Source organism: Macrotis lagotis, chromosome 1 (genome assembly GCF_037893015.1).
Source record: "Macrotis lagotis isolate mMagLag1 chromosome 1, bilby.v1.9.chrom.fasta, whole genome shotgun sequence".
Taxonomy (NCBI): domain Eukaryota; kingdom Metazoa; phylum Chordata; class Mammalia; order Peramelemorphia; family Peramelidae; genus Macrotis; species Macrotis lagotis.
This window is the reverse complement of record NC_133658.1, coordinates 227,140,379-227,161,349: the sequence shown is the minus strand read 5'-3', so window position 1 is coordinate 227,161,349 and position 20,971 is coordinate 227,140,379. Positions and strand designations below refer to the sequence as shown.

General features: G+C 35.5%; 1 protein-coding gene across 4 annotated transcripts in view; it reads right to left on the bottom strand.

Annotated features, from left to right (window-relative positions):
* The window catches only part of CRIM1 (cysteine rich transmembrane BMP regulator 1), a 241,272-nt gene that overhangs the window by 109,809 nt on the left and 110,492 nt on the right, over positions 1-20,971 (bottom strand). For all 4 annotated transcript variants that reach the window (XM_074209689.1, XM_074209690.1, XM_074209692.1 and 1 more), the window contains exons 3-4: positions 10,302-10,544; positions 9,055-9,175 (exon numbers count right to left, since the gene is read on the bottom strand). In XM_074209689.1, the coding sequence (XP_074065790.1) occupies positions 9,055-9,175; positions 10,302-10,544 (364 nt within the window). The remainder of the gene's footprint in view (positions 1-9,054; positions 9,176-10,301; positions 10,545-20,971) is intronic.

Genomic DNA, 20,971 nt, shown 5'->3' with positions numbered 1-20,971 from the left:
GAAATCATATCCTTAAAGAAGAAACATAAAGTATAAGAGATAGCAAGAACAGACAATAAAATGTTTTTTTTTTCTAAATTGAAAGTAATAGTCCTTGGTCTTTGTTCAAACTCCACAGTTCTTTCTCTGGATATAGATGGTATTCTCCATTGCAGAGAGCCCCCAAATTGTCGCTGATTGTTACACTGATGGAATGGGTGAGTCCATCAAGGTTGATCATCACTTCCATGTTGCTGTTAGGGTGTACAGTTTTCTTCTGGTTCTGCTCATCTCACTCACCATCAGGTCATGTAAATCCCTCCAGGCTTCCCTGAATTCCCATCCCTCCTGGTTTCTACTAGAACAATAGTGTTCCATGACATACATATACCACAGTTTGCTAAGCCATTCCCCAAATGAAGGACATTTAGTTGATTTCCAATTCTTTGCCACCACAAACAAGGCTGCTATGAATATTTTTGTACAAGTGATGTTTTTTTACCCTTTTTCATCATCTTTTCAGGGTACAGACCCAGTAGTGGTATTGCTGGATCAAAGGGTATTATGCACATTTTGTTGCCTTTTGGGCATAATTCCAAATTTCTCTCCATAAAGGTTGGATGAGTTTACAGCTCCACTAACAATGTCATAGTGTCCCAAATTTCCCACAATCCTTCGAACAATGATCATTATCAAAGAGATCACTTTCAAACTGGGAGAGACAATACATAAAAGAGGATTCAGCTACAAGGTATTTGGCAAGTTCCAGGGATTCACAGGGTGTACTGGTATGTTAAACGGCAATTCCCAATGTATCAGAAGGCAGAGAGGGAGGAAGATGATAAGAGGATATGTAATGACAGAAATTGAGGCAGATCTTCCAACTCAATGGATTTGAAGAGAATAAGGAAGGAGATGAGAGAGTTCCAAATAATTACAAGACTTTGTATATGTGTATATGGGGGGGATGAGGGGGAGCTAGAAAGACAGTGACAAAATCAACAGAAATAAAAAATTCAGAGAAATGCAGACCTACAGAGTAAGATGAGTTTGATTTTAGATATCCTGAATTTAAGGTTCTATCAGGATGTCCAGGTGAAGGTTCTCAACAGGCAATGCAACTAGAAGAAGTCAGGGGAAAGAATGGAGCTGGATACATAGATTTATGGCTGGTGAACTAATAAAGGAGACTGTTAAAGAGCAGGTAGAAGGAGAACCTGAAGAAAGTAATGTCATGTAAAAATAAGATTGTGAGAGGTTGAGGTCTGATAGTGGATTAAATGAGTATAGAGTACTCTTTCTTGGAGTTTTACCAAGTAAGGGAAAAATTAGCTTGAAGGGATAATCAAAAGAGGAGGGATATGTGTACATGCTTATTTGGAGAAAAGAAGGAATTGGTAGTCTTGGGAAGGAAGAAGGCAAGATTGATGGGGTCAGCTCCAGAATAAAACCAATGTGGAGAGAAAGGAGATGAAAGAGATGTTGTAGAGGCAGAGTTGATGAAACTTGAGAAATTATTAGATAAAGGAATGAAGTAAAGGAAAGATTTGAGGATGACTCTGAATGAGTTAGCTTAGAATTAATCTCATCTTTTTTGGATATACTGAACCTTGGCTTAACCTAGACTGGTCACTCAAACTTCTCTAGCCTAATATCCTCAAAGCCTTCCTCAAGTCAAATAAGATTAGGGATAGAACTATTTTTCCTCTTCAGTTCTTTAATTCCAATTCTCTGATGCCAACCCACCAGGAAACTGAGCACCATTTATAAAAAGTAATCTTCATTACTGTCATTTGGTGAGATGTTGACCAAGTAAATTATACATTCATTATATGGTAGGTTTGGCTTAAAGATGACTATTTTTGCATATTATAGACTGCTTATTATGGCAAGGAGTGATAATTCACTTGTTTTGTACTTACATTGAATATCTTATTAAACATCTGTTGAATTGGGTTGCCACCAAGTTATGTGATTGATAGGTTACAAAATATTTAAAATGTTCATTCAACTCTTTTACCGAAAATATAAAAAGATATTTTTACCAAACTGATGGGCATCAGAAAACAAGAATAGCATTAGTTATATCCAAAGGCAGTAAGATATGAACACTAGGTTTTTATTGCTTGGTGATTTTCTTCTGGCAGCTGAATTTTAGCTTTCCAATTTGGTTCTAAAAGGTCAGTTCAAAAAGTACACAAGCTATGTTTGAGGTCTTTTGGGCATGAGGCATGTTGGGAGGAAGGCTTATTTCTGAGACAATGCTTAGTTTTGCTCATTAGGAAGACATCCTTAACCCTGATCCAGGGAATAACTTCTCTTCTTCCCTCCACTTATTTATTTATAATAATTTTTTTGTCATTCTGAACTTGATAAATGGCAGTAAAGATGAATACTTCCATATACAATGAAGAATGGAAAAGAGGATTGTAAATGAAACCCCAAATAACTTTTACTGCTCATCTTTTAACACATTTATTTAAAAAGCTAATTTCAAAGCTGATATTGCTGCTCTGTGACTCCTTTTTATATTCAGGCAATTGCTTCTTGAAAAAAGAGCTCATTTAGAATGAGTATAGATTATCATGGTGACCTGGGTTGGAAAACAAGGTTCAAATCCTAAATGTGGAGATTGGGTTAGGTCCAATTTTCAATTTTGCCTGATTTACACATTTCTTACAGAAGGCACCACAAATCAACAGGAATATTTTCTATGTGAGAAATGTATGGGTTTTGTGTGTTTATGTGTATCTGTGTTGTTTTTTATTTTTAAACTACAATTGCTCGGGGAGAGATATTTTATACCTGGTATGGATAAGAAAAAAATTAAGTTTCTCAGAGTAAGTTTCTTAAGTAGAGTTTTTGTTTATTGTATTTTTAATTCAATTTAAAAAAAATTTTTAACCCTTAGGTGGTGTTCAAAGATTCTTGAATCCTATGTTTGGTTCTGGGTTGAATCACCAATTAATAAGTGAAGACAGAAATAGAAAGAAACCAAAGGTGAACCTTAACTGTTACTGATTGAATAAGATACCTGAGTATCTACAGCAGAGATGGAGAACATTTTTTTTGCCATGGTCCATTTGGATAATTATAACATAATTTGCCTGCTATATTTGCTCAAACACTTACTTAATCAATCCCTAAAAAAGCTCCTAGAGTTATTGAATGTCAAGTCCCTCTTGTCATTGTCATGGCAGCACCAGATCAAATGATTTTACAGGCCTTATAAGGCCTGTGGGCTCCATCCCTGACCTAGAGCATCTTTGTCACAAAGGCATGTTTTCTCTGAGTTCTAGAAATTTAGGAATCCAGATTTATGGAATCTTAAAACTTAAATTCCAAAATCATCCATTTGAAAGAGATTGTGTAAAGAGTTCTGTATTTTGGAGTCAGAAGAACCATGTTAAACTTATGGTTCTCCTACTTATGACTGGGTGTCTCTCAGCTGTTTGGAGAGAGCTGGGCTTGGAGACAGAAAGCTCTGAGTACAAAGAGACCTCAGACAGTTAACTGAGTGACGCTACACAAGTTATTTAACCTATATTTGCCTCAATTTTTCATCTGTAAAAAAAATGCAGATAGTACAGCACCTATTTTCTAGGGTTGTTATGAGGATTGAATGAAATAATAATTGGAAAGTGTTTAGCATACTGTCTGGCTCATAGTAAGTGAATATAAATGTTAGCTATTATTGTCTCTCTCTCTCTCTCTAAGCCTCCTTATCCTTATTGGTAAAATGAAGGTTTGGACAAGCTGACCTCTGAGATTTCCTCCAACTCTAAATCTGACATCCAGTGAAATGAAGAAATATATATTCTGAATTAGGCTTTAAAGAAATCATTGGTATTACAAAATGTCAGTATCACATCTTTTACGTTCAGAGGCAATATTATTTTCCAAATATATATATTTATATATATATATACATATATATATATATACATGTATACATTCAGATGCACTGTTATACACAGATACACATATACCCATATTCTGACATAGGCTTTAAAGAAATATAGGTATTGCAAAATGAAAATACCATTTCTTTTGCACTTAGAGGCATTATTATTTTCCTTACAATTAAAGAACAGCATCAGGGACCAATATTCAAATATTCAAATATTTTATGTTAGTTTTTTCTGTGACATATAAATGACTATGCTGAATTGGTAAAGCTGAAAGATTCTGAGATATGCCTTCCAATAATAAAATAATAATAACAATAATAATAGTAGCCAGATATTTTACAATATTTTATGGTTTGCAAAGTATTTTTTTTTGTTTTTTTTGTTTTTTGTTTTTTGTTTTGTTTTTTTAGATTTTTGCAAGGCAAATGGGGTTAAGTGGTTTGCCCAAGGCCACACAGCTAGGTAATTGTTAAGTGTCTGAGACCGGATTTGAACCCAGGTACTCCTGACTCCAAGGCCGGTGCTTTATCCACTATGCCACCTAGCCTCCCCAGTTTGCAAAGTATTTTACAAATATTATCTCATCTGAGTCTCATCACGATTTTAGGTTGTACGTGCTATTATTATCCCCATTTTACAGATAAGGAAACTAAGGAAGACAAAGATTAAGTGATTTCTCCAGGGTCACAAAACTAGTAAGAACCTGAGGCAGCATCTGAATTCAGGTCTACCTGAATCCAAGTTCAACCCTTTATCTACTTTGCTACTTAGCTGTCTATGCATGTACATTTTTCATTTCCATCTTTTCCTCAATAATTACAATGAATGTCCTATATAATATATAATCTCATACTTTCCAACTCCTATTTCCTCTCAACTAGATTTTATTATTGGTTGCTATTGAACATCCCAATATCTTAGTGCTCAGCAGAAGACAAAAAAGCGAAAAATAATAGTATGGAAGCTGAATACCTAGGGATTTGGTTTTGAATGCCTAAAGTTGGTTGAGACATAGGGGAGAGGAAAAAAGATATGAAAGATAATAGAAATGAGCTTTATATTTCTAAGAAAAAGTAAAGAGTTGAAAAGGAAAGAAGAAATGGAAATTTAGAGGGACCAAAGGACAGCTGGAGAGACCTAGAGGTGTCATAAGACAGGAATGGAAAGAGTTGCTATTATGTGATTAGATTAACAAGTAAGACAATGTTGTAAGAGACCTGGAGAAGTTCCAAAATATATAGTCTAAGTAATTAATCACAAAATCACAGACCTAGGAGGGACCTCAAAAGGTGACCTACAATTTCCACAATGAGAATTTTATCTACGTACAGCAGCAATTGAAATATCTGAGTAGTGACAGAATTTCTTTTTCTTTCTTTCTTTTTTTTTTTTTGGTAGTTAGGGAAATAGTCCTATGAAATTTCTTGCTGGTCCACCATAATCTAAAGTTTAAACAGTTTAAACAGTTTCTAATTCCAATTTCTAATCTTAGATTAAAGTTACTTTTCTTTTAATCCTTTTAATTCATAGCTCACATTGATGCATAGGGTATCTCCAAAGTTGTAGTGAATTTTCAAGCTCTTAAAACTTAAAAATGTGCTAAGATTTTATGACAAACTGTCTACAGAGGACTTAAAATTACTTGATTCTCACAAAAATGCTATGAAGGGCTATTATGTTATTAAGTCCAGGTATCAAACTCTGGGGTTGAGAGGCCTGAACAAGTTAAAATCTAATTAGGAAACGTTTAACAAAATAGATAAAAGGAAAATACAGCATTATTTATGCTAAGTGATTCAATGTCAATATGCATACCTGAGGAATTTGGTTCTTTCTGATTTTGACTGGTGTGGTGAAAACAGCTCATTATATGGAAGAAGGAAGAATGAGGTTTAAATCATACCTAAGATGCTTGTTGGGTTTGTGACTAGGCAAGCCATTTAACCAATCTGTGCCTTGTTTTCCTCATATAAAATCAGGGAATTGAACTCACTGATCTTTAAGATTCTTTTGAGCTCAAAAACTTTGATCCTAAGTAGTCAGTGCAAATATTATTATTGCCATTTTAAAGATGAAGAAAACTAAATTAGGAGATTAAAGGGATCCTGAAATGGGATCATGGGATCATGAAATACATTCTGAAGTTAAAATTTAGACACATCTGATCCTAAAATATCTTTTGCATTGCTTCTGCACTTTTTCATTTAACTGTTTAGTCCCAGGCATTCTGATCCAAAGCTCAGTGGTCTTTTACTTTTAACTGCAAACATTTAAACAGGATAAGTGACTTGTTCAGGATCATATAACTAGCAAATTTCTAAGGCTGGATTTGAACCTCAGGTCTGAGTCCAGGTCTAGACAAAGTTCTATCTACTGTGCCACCTAGTTGCCTATGCTCTTCCACCTCTGAAATTATGAGAATTTGTGAGAATGTCCATTCCATTTCTCCCCCCCCCCGCTTCTTTTACTCAATAAGGATCTATTGAGTTCCTAAAAAATACAAAGAACTAAGCACAGATGGGAAAATTAGAGGACATTCACATGTACAAAAGTGAATACCTCGTGTAACATGCAGAAAAGCTAATTTGTATTGCAAAGTACTATATGAATAAGTGACAAAATGAGTATCATGAATGAGAAGTACTTTATTCCAGAAGTGGCAGGTTAAATGTATGTTATAATAATGGAAGAAAATCTCTATGAAGATAGAGGAATGTGAAAAATGATAATAGGCCTGCAAAATAAACAAGGTCTGGGTATCAGAAGGTGAAGAAGGCACGGTCTATTTGGGAGACAGATATAAAACCAATTGCTTAAAATGATTCTGAGGAATAATAGAAGCCAAGGCTTTGATAGGAAGGCTGGAAACACAATGTGGCAATCAGTTAACAAGTATTTATTAAGCCCCTTCCCATTTATGTGCCAGTATATTGCTAGGAGCTGGGGAAGTACGTTCAAAGAATGAAGCAAATTCTGCTCTCTCCAATCAGTGAACTGACACTGTAACAGGGAAAGCAATGAGCAAATGTAAATGAAAACACACAGCATAAATATAAAGCTAATAAACACAACATGTGTAAAGTAGTTAAATACAAGTGAGTTTGGAAGGGAGGCCACTAGTAGATGTATATTGGTGAGAGAAGAGAAATCAGGAAAGGCTCCATGTAGAAGGGCTTTTAAAGCCAAGGAGAGGAATTTGGACTTTCTATGGTATAATAGGGAATCAGTAGTCATGCTTGAATGGGAGAGTTTACCTGACAAAGCATCAATATTTCAATCAAATTATTAATCAAAGTATTGATCTGATGCTAGAGAAAAGTAACCAAAAATCAACATATAGCTAGATAACAACTATCTATCTATCTATCTATCTATCTATCTATCTATCTATCTATCTATCTATCTATAAATGAACTGCATATTTTATTTCACTTTTTTAATGATGGAGAAATTGGATAAAGCCCCAAAGATGCATTGTTTGCTACTCTTTCTTCAGTTCTTGAAGAATCTGTAATCCTCCTACTTGTTATCTTCCCTTACTAGAATAAGTTCTGAGAGCAAAGACTGTAGCTGTATACCTTTATTATTTATCACAGTGCTTTGTACATAGTCTTTGTTGAACACTTTTTTCTTTTTCTCCTTTTCTTCCTACCTTCCTTCCTATTTCTTGCATTCATTCATTCATCTTTCATTCACTCCCTTGACATGAATTCTTTACTCATTGAAAAAAGATCTCAGACCCTCTATACTCTAAGTGGATCATTCTCATGTGTTGATCTAAAAAAATTTATTAACATGCTTGCTAGACCTTCAGGTGATGAGTCTATATAAGCTGATTTTTGGTGGTCCATTCCTCAGACAACTGACATACAAATTGTCACCAGGGCTGAATGTAACTCTCTAACTTGAGAGAATTTGTCAGAACTTGAAGTGCTTAGTTGCCACAGCCTTAACAAATCCAAGGTAAGCATCTATGGCAGGATAAAGATGTAACAAAAAATAGATCCTGCTTACATATTTAAATTTGCCAAAGAAGGAAATGTGGCTTGTTGAATGTTCTGGAGACAGGAAATTGAAGACACAAGAAGTGCTAACCCCTTTCTCTACAATTAGCTGATAATGGATTGTAGCCAAATCCTTTGTTTTACTGTTGGTTCCAGTAATCTAATTTTTATCATTTTTAACTCAATACATCCTCCAATATCATGCAAGACAGAATTTATTTTAGCACAAAATAAAAAAAATAAAAAGGATTTCAGGATTTCTATTTCATGGAACCATGGAGCTTGGATATCCTGACAAAATGGTCAACTAGATAATACTGAATTTGCCAAGGTTCTCAGTATATAAAAAAGTAACCCATTCCATTGTTGAATAACCCTTTGTTGTTTAAAAGTTTCTTGGGAAGAATCTTAATATGCCTACTGTTATTAAAATATGATCTGTGACAAAGAATGCGATTGAAAAAGCTGTTAATATAAGAACTTGGAACCTGCCATGGCTCAAAGGGGAACTGAAAACTAAGCAGTTTCCAGTATTTAAGTCATAGTGAAGTAGCAAGAGTGCTGGTTTGGAAGTCAAGAGGACCTGGGTTCAGATTTTGCTTCTGATGCTAAATCCCTGGTGAGGCAAGTCAATGAACTTCCATGGCTCTCAATTTCTTTAACTGGAAAATGATGCACTAGCTAGTTTCAAAGCTCCCTGACAAATCTAGGGCTATTATCTCGTAAGGATGCCTTAGCAGCAACATCCACTAGGTTGATAATTGTTTAGCCTTAAACAGTTTTAAGTACATTCTTTAAAAAAGTAAACAAGGGCATTTATACAGGCTATCATTCTACAGACATACATGTGCATGTACATACACATGAAGCCATGGAACTATTTGCCTTCAGTGTTCTCAGTTGTCTAAAATACTGCTATTCCTGTATCATAGCCCCATGAAGATTAATGAGTTAATAACATTAAAGCTCTTGGATCTGGCTCTGAAGGAAGATAGTTGTAAATACAAAATAATAGTTACATCTCAGAAATTTCTCCATGGAAACATGACAATATTAGGCTTTCCACTGAAAAGAGAACACATGATTGAAATTGCAGTCTTGATGGTGCTAACATTGAAGAAGACATGGGTGAAAACTTGATAAACAAAAGACAAACGAACCTTGTTGGAAGAGTACAGCAGCCATCAGCTGTCAGTCTAACTTGAGTTTCATAACTATCCAGCGGGCAAACAACCTGTTGAATGGAAGGGCATTCCACTGTGCTGCAGTCCACACTGAAAACTGAAAGGGGGATAAACAGAGAGGCACCATTTACTGAGATTTTTTATTCTTGTTATCAAGTCCTGAAGTGGAGCACTGGACAGATATCCAACCTTTTTTCACCAACCAGAATCATCTAGCATACCCATTTTTATACTGGCATTCGTCAACACTACAAAATATCAATATATTTTCAGTCCTGGCAGAAAGAAGAAAGGATGGGGGACAAGGCTAAATCAAGAAAGAAGATGAAGACAGGGCAGGTCAGGAGAGAGGCTTAAAAACCAAGGATAAATATGTGGAAGGCGATGCAGAATCAGTGGTGGGTTTTGATGAAGCCTAGGCCACAGGATGGGCAAAAGACTGTTTCAACTGAGACATTAACCTGATAATTTTTAAAAAGTAGGTTAGAGGTTGGGAGATTTAGATAGAGATGGTCACAACAGGCCAGAGGTGATCACAGCACAAACATAGAATTTTGCCACAAGAGCGAAAATTTTAGAGATGTTATGAAGGGAGAAGCAGTGGGGTATGGCAACGCATTTGATGTCTGGAAAGAAAGCGAATGACGATTAAAAGATGATTTAGAAGGGGGCTGCAGATAAAAGGGAGAGGGTGGTACCTTAAATAAGGAACAAATTTGGGACTATACAATTCATTATGCAAATCTTGGATACTTGGTTCATGGGTTAATCTTAAAATGATGGCTAAATCTGTGATGATGAATTATATTTAAAGATTTAAGCATCTTATTCTCTCAAATGAGAGTAACTGCAAATATAGTCTTTGAACTCCTCAGAAAAAGGAAGCAAATAGTAGGTAACTACAGTAACATTAACACCACCACCGCACATATGGAGTGACCTCATGCAAATGGACCCTGTATTAAGCACTTTGAAAAATAAGAAAAAGACAGTCTTCTTCAAGGAAATGACATGCTGAATGATTATTAGTCACACATTTTTTTTCTAATTTGTAAGTCAAAAGTCAATCTTGTACCCAAGTTTGAGATTTTCTGTAAGCTTACATGGGAATGGGAAAACTTTTCATTATCAAAGGAGTGATGGCAGGTTTTCTTCCCTCTGCAGAGGTGGATGGAGGGTATATTGGAAGGGAAAGCTTTGCTAAAGCAAAGACAAACGCATACCTGGTTTGCATTCATAGAGGTCACAACACTCTCCTGGCTTCCCTGATGCTTTTGACACTAATATGTTCAGGTATCCTGGCTGGCAGACTTTCCTCAGACAACCTGCAGGGTTGCACACGCAACGGCTTGGCAATGGACAGCATTCACCAGGAGGAGCATAACCCTCGATGAGAATAGAATCTTCAGGGCAGCGTGGAGAAAACTGTACTTCACAGCGGGCCTTGGAACAATCTGGCTTCTCTTCTGAATAGAAGAAAGAGAATTTAGCATGGGCCCCGAGGCAAGTGTATTAGCAGTTTCTTCCTAAGAAGCACAATCTTTACATATGTGTGTGTGTATGTGTGTGTGTGTGTGTGTGTGTGTGTGTGTGTGTGTGTGTGTATGGGGGGGGGAGCATGGATAAAAGAAATCCCAATGAGCTTTTTCTTGTTCACCAAAATGGTGGGGTTTCCCTTCTTTTTCTTTTCATCTCTACTCAGTCTCTAGCTGAAATGCTCATGGTAGTAAAATGGCAAAAAAGGCAAGCAAGGTGAGAGAAGAGAAAATAATGATATTGACAATCTACCAATTTGACATTCATTTTTTGATTAACTGTGCATAGTCTTTGTATTTGCAAAAGGTTATTCTTAGAGAAAAATTTATAATCACCAAACTAGGACTTATTCAAGAAATTTTATGTTTTTCAGTGACTTGAAGAAAAGGGGGAGAAGTCATGAACAATGAAAGGGAAGGATTCTAAAAGCCCTATAATAAAGGGATGGAGGTAAACTTTCTATCAGCCTTCCCAAACCATTTCCAATGCCCCCCAAAGTAACTTATTTCCCAAATAAATGGTATTTAAGTTTGTATCTTCTGTAGCCACTACCACATTTTTTTTAAATACATAGTAGCTACTTCATAAATTGTTGGATGTTAATCTAGTATTTTGGTTAACAAAGTTCAGGTTTCCAGAGTCTCAGAATCTATTGTTTAGCATCTCTGACATGTAATTTCTAGGAATTCAAGCCTTTTAGAAAGTTAAACAGATTTAAGCTCCACCTAGTCTGTGGGTACGTAATGAATGTTGATGAGAACACTTATAAAAATGATGACATGTGGTTGCAAGAAACATTCTCAATGCCAAACCCATGAAGCTCACTATAATGCAAAGTACAGAATGTTATAAATGAAAGGAACTTTCCATTAAACCTAGTCTCTTTCATTTACAGATGAGGAAACTAAGGTCCAGCAAGATTAATTAAATACATCAACCTACATAACACATCTAAGTTATTGTCTGAGCCAAGACTAAAACCCAGGACTCCTCTCTCACAGTTCAGTGTACTTTCATCTAATATAACAATAATAATAGCAACTTATATTTACGTTGCTTTGAAGTTTACGAAGCACTTTTTCTTACAATAATTCTGAGGCAGATAACATAAATTTTATTGCTATAGATAAGGCAAATGAACCTCAAAACTATATTGGAACAGCAATCCAGAGCTAAAATGTATCTTAGAGGTCATGGAGTATAATCCTTTCATTTTAAAGATGAGGAAACTTGAGGCCAGGAGAGGTTAAGAGACTTGCCTGGGTCACAGAGTTCCTAATAAATGTCAGAGCTGGAATTCAAACTCTAGTCCTATGACTCCAAGTTCAGTATGCTTTATATTACATTTTCAGAAGTATCATGGTTAATAATACCAGCTGGACTGGTATTCATACTCATGATGTAGAACTGGCACCAGAACAATAAATGAGTCCAATCTCAACTTTTTATAGATGAGGAAATTGAAATTCAAAGAAATAAAGTGACCTTTCCAAAACCTAATAGGGAATAAATAGCACTCAAGATCTGAATTCAGATCTTCTGACTCCATAGCCAGCATTCTTCCCATTATAGCAAAATCTTCCATCATGTTGTCAAATTGAATCCTGTTTTATTCTTTAATCACTGTCTAAAATTTAAAAATTTTTCACTACTGCAACTTCTATCTCAACTTAACTCTTCAATTAATATTAATTTTTAAAAATTTGCATCTAGAGCATGATACATTTCATATTTACTAATTCAGGGAGAAGAGAAAAGAGTAATTTTTGTGCTGTGGGGACATTTTAGGGCAAGGAAAAATAGAATACTTCCTGCTGCTAGAGGCCACATGAAAACATAAGGAACCCAAAAGGTTATGGGACTAAGGTCTAAGAGATCTTATCTAGCAAGACTCCTAGTCTTTGGTCTTGCCATCTTCCCCTGTTTAGTTCAAATGTAATTAATTGCTTTTGTCCCTTTTGGAAGTAAAATGCTATTTTCTAGCTTCTCTATTTTCTATCCTCTGTCTCATCTTCAGATCTCTTGCTTCTTTTTGACCATGATTACCTCCAGTGACACCTGCATTCACCAGATGAAGGAAACCAGAACAGAAAGCACATGATCTCTTTTCTAAAATCAGAATTCCTTAGATCAGGGGCAGAGTATTGTCTTCCCTTGTATTTCTAGTCCCTTAAATAGGGCCAGGCACATTGTAGGCACTTAATAAATGTTTGTTGATTGATATGTTGCTTCTCCTGAATCTCTTACCTTCTTGCATTTGGACCCTTCCTGACTAGATATTTCAAGCTTGGATGTTCCTACCTGCCTTAGCTGACTTCATTGAACTTGACCTTTGAAATCAGTCATATATCTCTTATTAGACAAATCTTCTGGGGACCTGTTAGGACATATGGATGCCTGAATGCCAGGACAATCAGTAATCTCCTTGCTTAGACAATATTAGCCTATTTTTCAAACATGTCCCAAGAACTGACCTCAGAGCTGAGTGTAAAGTAAGTAATGAACTCCATTTAGATCAATCTTAATGTAGTTGGAAATAAATCAAAGAGTTCTGTAGAGGAGAATAGTAATCTTGACTATAAGGAGTATCCATCAAATCTGAAAATGGAAAAATCCTTTAAATGGCTTTGATATTTAGATAATTGCAAATTTATAGAATGTATCATTAATAAAAGTATGACAATGTTAATCACATACAACTTTGATTATCCATTCATCATTACTTACAATTAACTTATTCCATATAATAATTAACACATACTATTTCTGCATACAAATTTGGCATTTATACTAACAGCTTTTATTCAAGAAAAGTATGGGATTCAACTCATTGCTCTGTTCCTTATATTGATTGTGACTATCTGTTATCTCTGGACCTTAGTTTTGCAGACTCTGCCTCAAGCATTTTATTCACCTTTTCAGAAGTGCCTCTTTTATCTGGGTACAATGCTAGAAGATGGTTAAAGTGTCACAGTCACATGATCTAAATGGCAAGGCTTATGCTTTCCCCTAATATTTAAGATGGTGACTCTCTGCTCAAGATCAACATGAATGATGAATTTCAAGGTGGAAGGAAACAGAGTATTTCATCTTTTTCACAGCCTCTTTGTCTTCTTTCTGGTTTCCCCAGCTCACTTTTACATACGGGGAAAACTGATGCCAAGACAGGTTAAGTCACTTGCTCGAGGTCATGCTTGACTTTGTGATATCCCAGAAGGATCCAATTATGTTAAGCTATGTCAGGTATTCCTATTTCCAGGTCAATGCTCTTTATCCTATAAAATGTTGTCTTCCTAACAGATGTACAACCATGAACTTCAAACATTTATGTTAAAAATAAAACTGTTAAAACTTAAGCAAGCTTTAAACAATTATTAAACACAGGTCTAATATTTTAGAGCAAACATTTTAAAGCAAATTATGACCATAAAATACTTATCTTTGTTCTCTTAACTGCTAACTAATTCTTAATTTAATACTTTTTATTTTTTTATTATTTTGCAAGGCAAATGGGGTTAAGTGGCTTGCCCAAGGCCACACAGTTAGATAATTATTAAATGTCTGAGGTCGGATTTGAACTCAGGTACCGCTGACTCCAGGGCTGGTGCTCTATCCACTGCGCCACCTAGCCACCCCCTAATACTTTTTTTAAAGAATTAAACTTCTAAGAGAGATATTCAGCTCCTGGGAGACAGTTGATGACACTCTGGATATGGAGTTGGTCTTGGGAGACAGGAAAACCAAATCCATCCTCTAGAGATTTATTAGTTATATTACCCTGGGCAAGTCATAACCTCTGTTTGTCTCAGTTTCCTCAACTGTAAAAAAAAGAATAATAGTAGTACTTACCTAAGGAGGTTGTGAGGAGAGAATGTGATATGTTTGTAAAAGCATTTGGCAAATGGTAGGTACTCCCTGTCCCCTTTTCTTTTGATGCTATCACATTTCTTGACTCCAATTTCACTAAGTTGGAGTTTCTAATCCATTCCCTCAACCCCAAGCTATGAGTATTGAAATTTGGGGAATCATTTCTCTCATGCCCTTATCCCTTAACTATACAAATGCAGACTATTATTATTGTTATTATTAAATAGAAATGATAGGAAATTTACATACTGCTTTATGATATGCAAAATACTTTTCAAATGTTATCTAATTTGATAATACCGCAGTGGTTATTTACCTAGAACATTTATATTCCTTCTCATTCCATATTATACACTGACAAAATAAAATAAAGGATAACCAACTGTCATTCATGAATTTCTACTTTAGAAAATAAGTTGCTTTTTTTATTTTTTGAGAAGTTACTTTTGACTTTATCTTCTTTGATATTTGACCTAAACTTGTCAGCAAGAGAATTCTTATGTAAAAGAGGATATAAAATTCTTACATGTAAGGGAACATTCTCCATCTGTTTGAATATATTTCTCCTCTTAAAATATGGACATGCATATTGATGCCTTGTTTGGAGGACATAGGAAACTCCTAATTTATTTTCAATGCTAGAGTTCTCTCTAAGATGACTGGCTGATTGGAACTCAGGAGGATGGACTTTTGTTGGAAGGGTTGTCTCTCTGTGAAGTCTTTAAAAGTGAGTGACAGACTGTCATTGGTTACTCTTTTTGCTTTTTTACCTTTTTCTTTTGTGTCTTTCTTTTTGACTATTGAAGACTGGGGTGGAATGGGGGGATTTTAGCCTTTTGCCCTTCAGAAGCAGAAACATACATCATAGATAGACATATGATTGCATGCAGCCTTTCAAAAAAGTGCTTGAAAGTGAACTTTCCTAACCCAATGGATGACAGCAGCTAAGATACTGATATATTTCCTGCAGAAGCATTGGCAGAGGTAGGTAGACATGTCACTGCCAATTCATTTAAATCAAAGTGGAGCTTATTGTCAATGTTCCTGAACCCCAAAGTTCTATGTAAAGAAGAGGCAATTTTGTTCTTTTATGTAATCTCCAGAATCTAACTTTGTAGACAGAAAAGGGAGGTATCTTGGGGGTTATCTTTATTGAATCCAATTTGTGAGCATTTGGAGATACAATGTCATGAACTTTGATTTCTTTGATACCTAATCACAGAATTTAGGATTCTAATCAGGGAAAAGAAATTCTTAGATAACTTTCAAGAGTGTCATCCAAAATTCAAGAAGCTCTATTGTGAGAATTCTGACTTAAGATGTCTAGGGGAAAGAAAGGGATTTCTTAAATAATATTCTTTTTTGAACAAGAGGCTCTTTCACTTAGCTTCCATAACTGGAAGAGCTGTGAAAGGGTCATATAACCAACTGTTTTTTTTTTTTCCCAAGGCCCCAAATACCATCTTCTACAGAAACCTTTCCCAAGTCCCCTTAATTCTAGTGCCTACCTTATGTTGACAATTTTCAATTTATCATGTATATAACTTGTTTGTATATAGTTGTCCATATCTTGACCTCCCCCTATTAAACTATAAGCTCCTTGAAAGAGGATCTATCTTTTCCTTTCTTGTATCCTTGTATTCCCAGTGTTTAGCAAAATGTCTGGCCCATAGTAGGCACTTAATAAATGTTTAGTGACTGCCAATCCTCTGACATTCACCATTCCCACCATTGCAGTAATTTGAACAGTGTAAATATAAAGGAGGATATTGATTACTCAAAAGCTAAAGAGTATGAATGACTTCTAGGTATACTTCATGTTTCTTTTAGATTCATTATATGTTTCTATATTTGCTTATTAGTTCCTGTGAATTCTCTGCATTTTTTTTGTGGAGAGAAAGGCTTTTCTTTACCCAATATCCATATTATTGCCCTGAGTGTTTTTACAGCAGCTGGGTTACTCACATCTGTGAAACATAGGAAGAAGCTATACCCACATTACACTTGAAAATTCTTCCAGAATAAATTCCAGATAGGAGTATAATGAGCTAAAGGAAAAAAAAAAGACTAAAATCTAATCCATGTTACTCAAGTTATACTTAAGAGAGGGATTCTGTGCCACAGGTTATATTTGGGGGTTCATCCAAAATAGTTTTGAGTTTTCTTTTTCTTTTTTTAGCTTATCTGATTGCATTAATTTTGATGGCAATCCTCAAAGATGATATTGTACAGTAAAGAAGGTTAGGTCCTGGGAAACTATACAAGAGATCAAAATTCCCTTTCCTCTACAGGGTTCAGCAATATTGTTTATAAACTCTCCCCTTGGGGCACACAGGTCTACTTTTTCCTTTAATGTTATGCCTTTCCATAACCCTCCCCTCTCCCTATCCAATGAGCCATCCCTGGAAACAAAAAGAAAAAAAAACTAGTTAAGCAAAATCAACACAACAATTGAGCCTGCCAGCATATACAACATTCCACCCAGATAATCCCCATCTCTCCAATGAATGGAGGGAGGCATATTTCCTCATCTCTTCTCTGGATCCAAATTTAGTCATTATAATTACAGAGTTCAGTTTCATTTTATTTAAACAGAACCAGGAGAATAATGTAGACAGCGACTATAATAATATAAATGAAAACAATGATGAAAATGTTGGGCATCTGTAGGAAATATATCAATGTCCTGATTACTACCACCTCTTAGACTGGCAAAAATCCATTCTCAGAAATCCTCCTTTTGGGACATGTACAAGTACATATCTACTTCTAACATGCTGCTGCTGCAAAATGTTGTCAATTGCTCCTGAGAGTAGGGAAGAAAAATCCTTTTGCCAGGTACTTTGGAAGAAAGACGCAAGGGAAATGACAAAAAGGTAAAGGCAAGTATGTGAAAAAAAGCATTCATAGGGGCCAAGAAAAGTCTGGCACTCCCTTTTATGTCTTGGAAAGGGAGAGTTATTCCAATCCGTGTCAAACCTCCTGAATTCCAGATAGCCAAATATCTTGGAGGTAGCCCCTGTTAATGAAAACCAAACAGACACTATCTGTAGCTTATAAATAAAATGCCAATATGCATATCTAGGGGAAGAAGTATGTTCAAATTGATTTATCATTTTCCCTTTACATATATATATATATATAGATATAGATATAGATATAATATATATATAAAACATATATATTATGTATATATATATATACAGGATGTCATGCTATCTGTAAATATATATGTATATGTGTGTATTTAAATATAATTTAATTAGGAAACCTATCAACTAGGTTGCTCTAACAACATCTTGCAAATAACATCATGTAAAAAATAGCCTCACATAAAATCAGAGTTATAAAAATCACTTAAAACAAAACAGAACAAGGGAAAAACCCTGTTTTATTGTATAAGTAATCTTCCTTGGAGTATTAATCCTTTAGGGGCTAAAAATAGATACCTAATATAAAAGTAAGTTGCAAAGTTACCAGAACAATTTCCCCCACAGAGTTTACATCAGTTCCATTCACAAAAATATGAAACTTTGTTAGCTATTCCTATGCCTACTTTTGCTTCCTACATAATAAACACAATTAGATGCTGTATGTACATAAAAACTCTTCCTCACAATAGAGAACTCCATGAAAATCCAATTAACTAAAAATCTAGAAAGATAGAAAACATCTTTAATTTTCTTATGTATAACTTTACTGTTTGTTCTCCCTTCAGCATCTTAGCTAATGTATATTTTTGTTATTGACTTAAATATACTTCCCTAATTCAACTTAGCAATTTCTTACAGGTGGTTAAAACCTACATTTTTTCACCACTGGGGCTATCTTTGACTATTATTGCTACATAATTGACCCAATTTCTTTTCTAGTTATTATATGACAGTGAAGTAGTCATTAAAAAACTACAAATAACAGAAATTCTAAATACTTATAGAAAGGCAAAACTGGTATATAAGAGAACAGAAAAGTATTATGACTTCCAGATTTAACAAGAAAATTGCTGCTTTCTTAACAGGGCAATAAGAATAGGTTATACACACACACACACACACACACACACACACACACACACACGGCATATTAAGGTTTGCAAAACATTTTACATATATTTCTGATATGGTCTTCACTAAGTCTTTGACAGACATGGGTGATATTACCCTATCTGACAAATGAGAAAACTAATGTTGCAAGTGTCTGAAGTAGAAACAGGACTGGAATATTCCCTACCTCAAGATGAGGACTCTATTTACTATTTCATCAAACACTTTGAGACTTGACTTAAGAATGATGTAAAAGATATTGTCCAGGATAACATATCCAGGGCAGGTCATCTAACAAGACAAAGCACTGAAGTGCCATCTCTGTGAAATATTAAAAGATTCATAAAAGACTCCTCATTGTATTGAATAGATTCTCTATGAAGCAGTTATGTATACTTATCTAATTTCTCTTTAATTTTGATTATTTTATTATTTCCAACTTATCCTGTATGCACTGTGTTTATACATAGTTGTTTTCATGTTGTATTCCCCATTAGAATGTGAGCTCCTTGCTTTTATAGATGAAACACAGGATAAAGCTGAATTTGAAAATATATTGTGGTGTAAAAATGGAGTCAATAGATAAAAGGGAAATGTAATGGGAGAAAGAAACAGGAGAGGAGGAATAGGCTAAGATATTTCATATAATAAGATTTTTCTTTATTACAATGAGCTATTGCAATGATATGGAAGGGAGGAAGGCAAGGGAGAATGAGGGAATCTTCACTCTCATTAGAGGTGGCTAGGAGAGGAAACAGCATATATACTCAATGGGGTATAGACATCTGGAGTAAGAAGGAGAGAAGGGGGACGGGGAGGGGGCAGATTTGAATGATGGAGGAGAGGATGGCCCATGGGGGGAGAGTGGTTAGATATAACACATTTTCTTTTATACTTCTTACAAGGGGCTGGGATTGTGTGGCCTGTCCAGGACCATAGGGCCGGGTGGATGCTGGGCCTAGGGATGGTATGTGGGCTCGGGGCCTCTTGGCCCCAGGGCCGGGGATCTGTCTGCTGCGCCACTCAGCTACCCTACAGCAGAGTCAGAGTGAAAGGAGAGAGAAAATATAGTACATGGTAGTGGAGAAGTATGAATGGAGGGAGTTGTGATCAGCAAAGGCAACAGTGGAAAAATAGGGAAGTAACTTTTGTGATGGACTTATCATAAAGAATGTGAACCACTCACGACAGAGCTGGTGGTGCTGGAACACAGACTGAAGCACATTTTTTATTATTATTATTTTGGGGGGGTGCAGGGCAAATGGGGCTGGGTGGCCTGCCTGGGGCTGCACAGCTGGGTGATTGTTGGGTGTCTGAGGCCAGATTTGGACCCAAGTGCTCCTGGATCAAGGGCCAGTGCTCTGTCCGCCACCCAGCCGCCCCTACTATTATTATTATTACTATTTTATTTTATTTTGGGTTTTTGTTTTTTGCAGGGCAATGGGGTTGGGGGTGGCTTGTGCGGGGGTCACACAGCTGGGTGATTATTGGGTGTCTGGGGCATGATTTGGGCTCGGGTGCTCCTGGCTCCAGGACTGGTGCTCCGTCCACCTGACCATACCTACAATTATTATTATTATTTTTTAATTTTGATTTTAATTTTTTTCTCTCCCCTTTACTTTATTGCTCATGTGGGTCTATATTTGGGGGAGGGGGAGGGATATTATGTTTACTCTTAAACAAGAATATTTTAGTAATGTATAAAAACATTATTTGTACAAAATAATAATGAATGAATGAATAAATAACGAGATAAATAAATAAATAAATGATAGAATATGAGCTCCTTGAGAGCAGGAATTGTAATTTACTTTTCTTGTATTCCAGCAAAAAAACACAATGCTTAACACAATACCTAATGTTATCTGACTAACTGAATGACACAGGATAAGAAGGGTGATCTACAACATCTGAATTCAACTCAATAAAGATTTAAGTGCCTATGATGTATAAGATATTGTGCTAGACACTAGAAATTAAGACACCAAAACAAAACAAAACAAAAAGGGAAGTCATGGCTTTCAAGCTGTTAAAAGTCTTCTGAGAGAATATAAGATGAACATAATAAATAAACACAAATCAAGGAAATAGGGGAACATTTACAAATGGAGGGAGAGAAATCAAGGAAGTTTTCACAAAGAAGACAGCATCTGAAAATGTTCACATTAATAAAATCAAGGATCTACTGAAAATATTACTACTTAAGTGAAAGTAAAACTACTCAACAAATTGAAAGAGTAACATCCCTAGTGAAGTACAACTACTGTGAGTCAAATGGATTGCTGTTGTTCAGTCAGTGTCCTGCTCTTTGTGATACCCTGGACCATACTGTCTATGGAAATTCCTTGACAAAGTAGTTTACCATTTCCTTCTCCAGTGAATTAAGGGCAATAGAAGTTACTGAATTTCTCCATGTGTAAGATGCAACATTTTTCAAAAAATTTGGG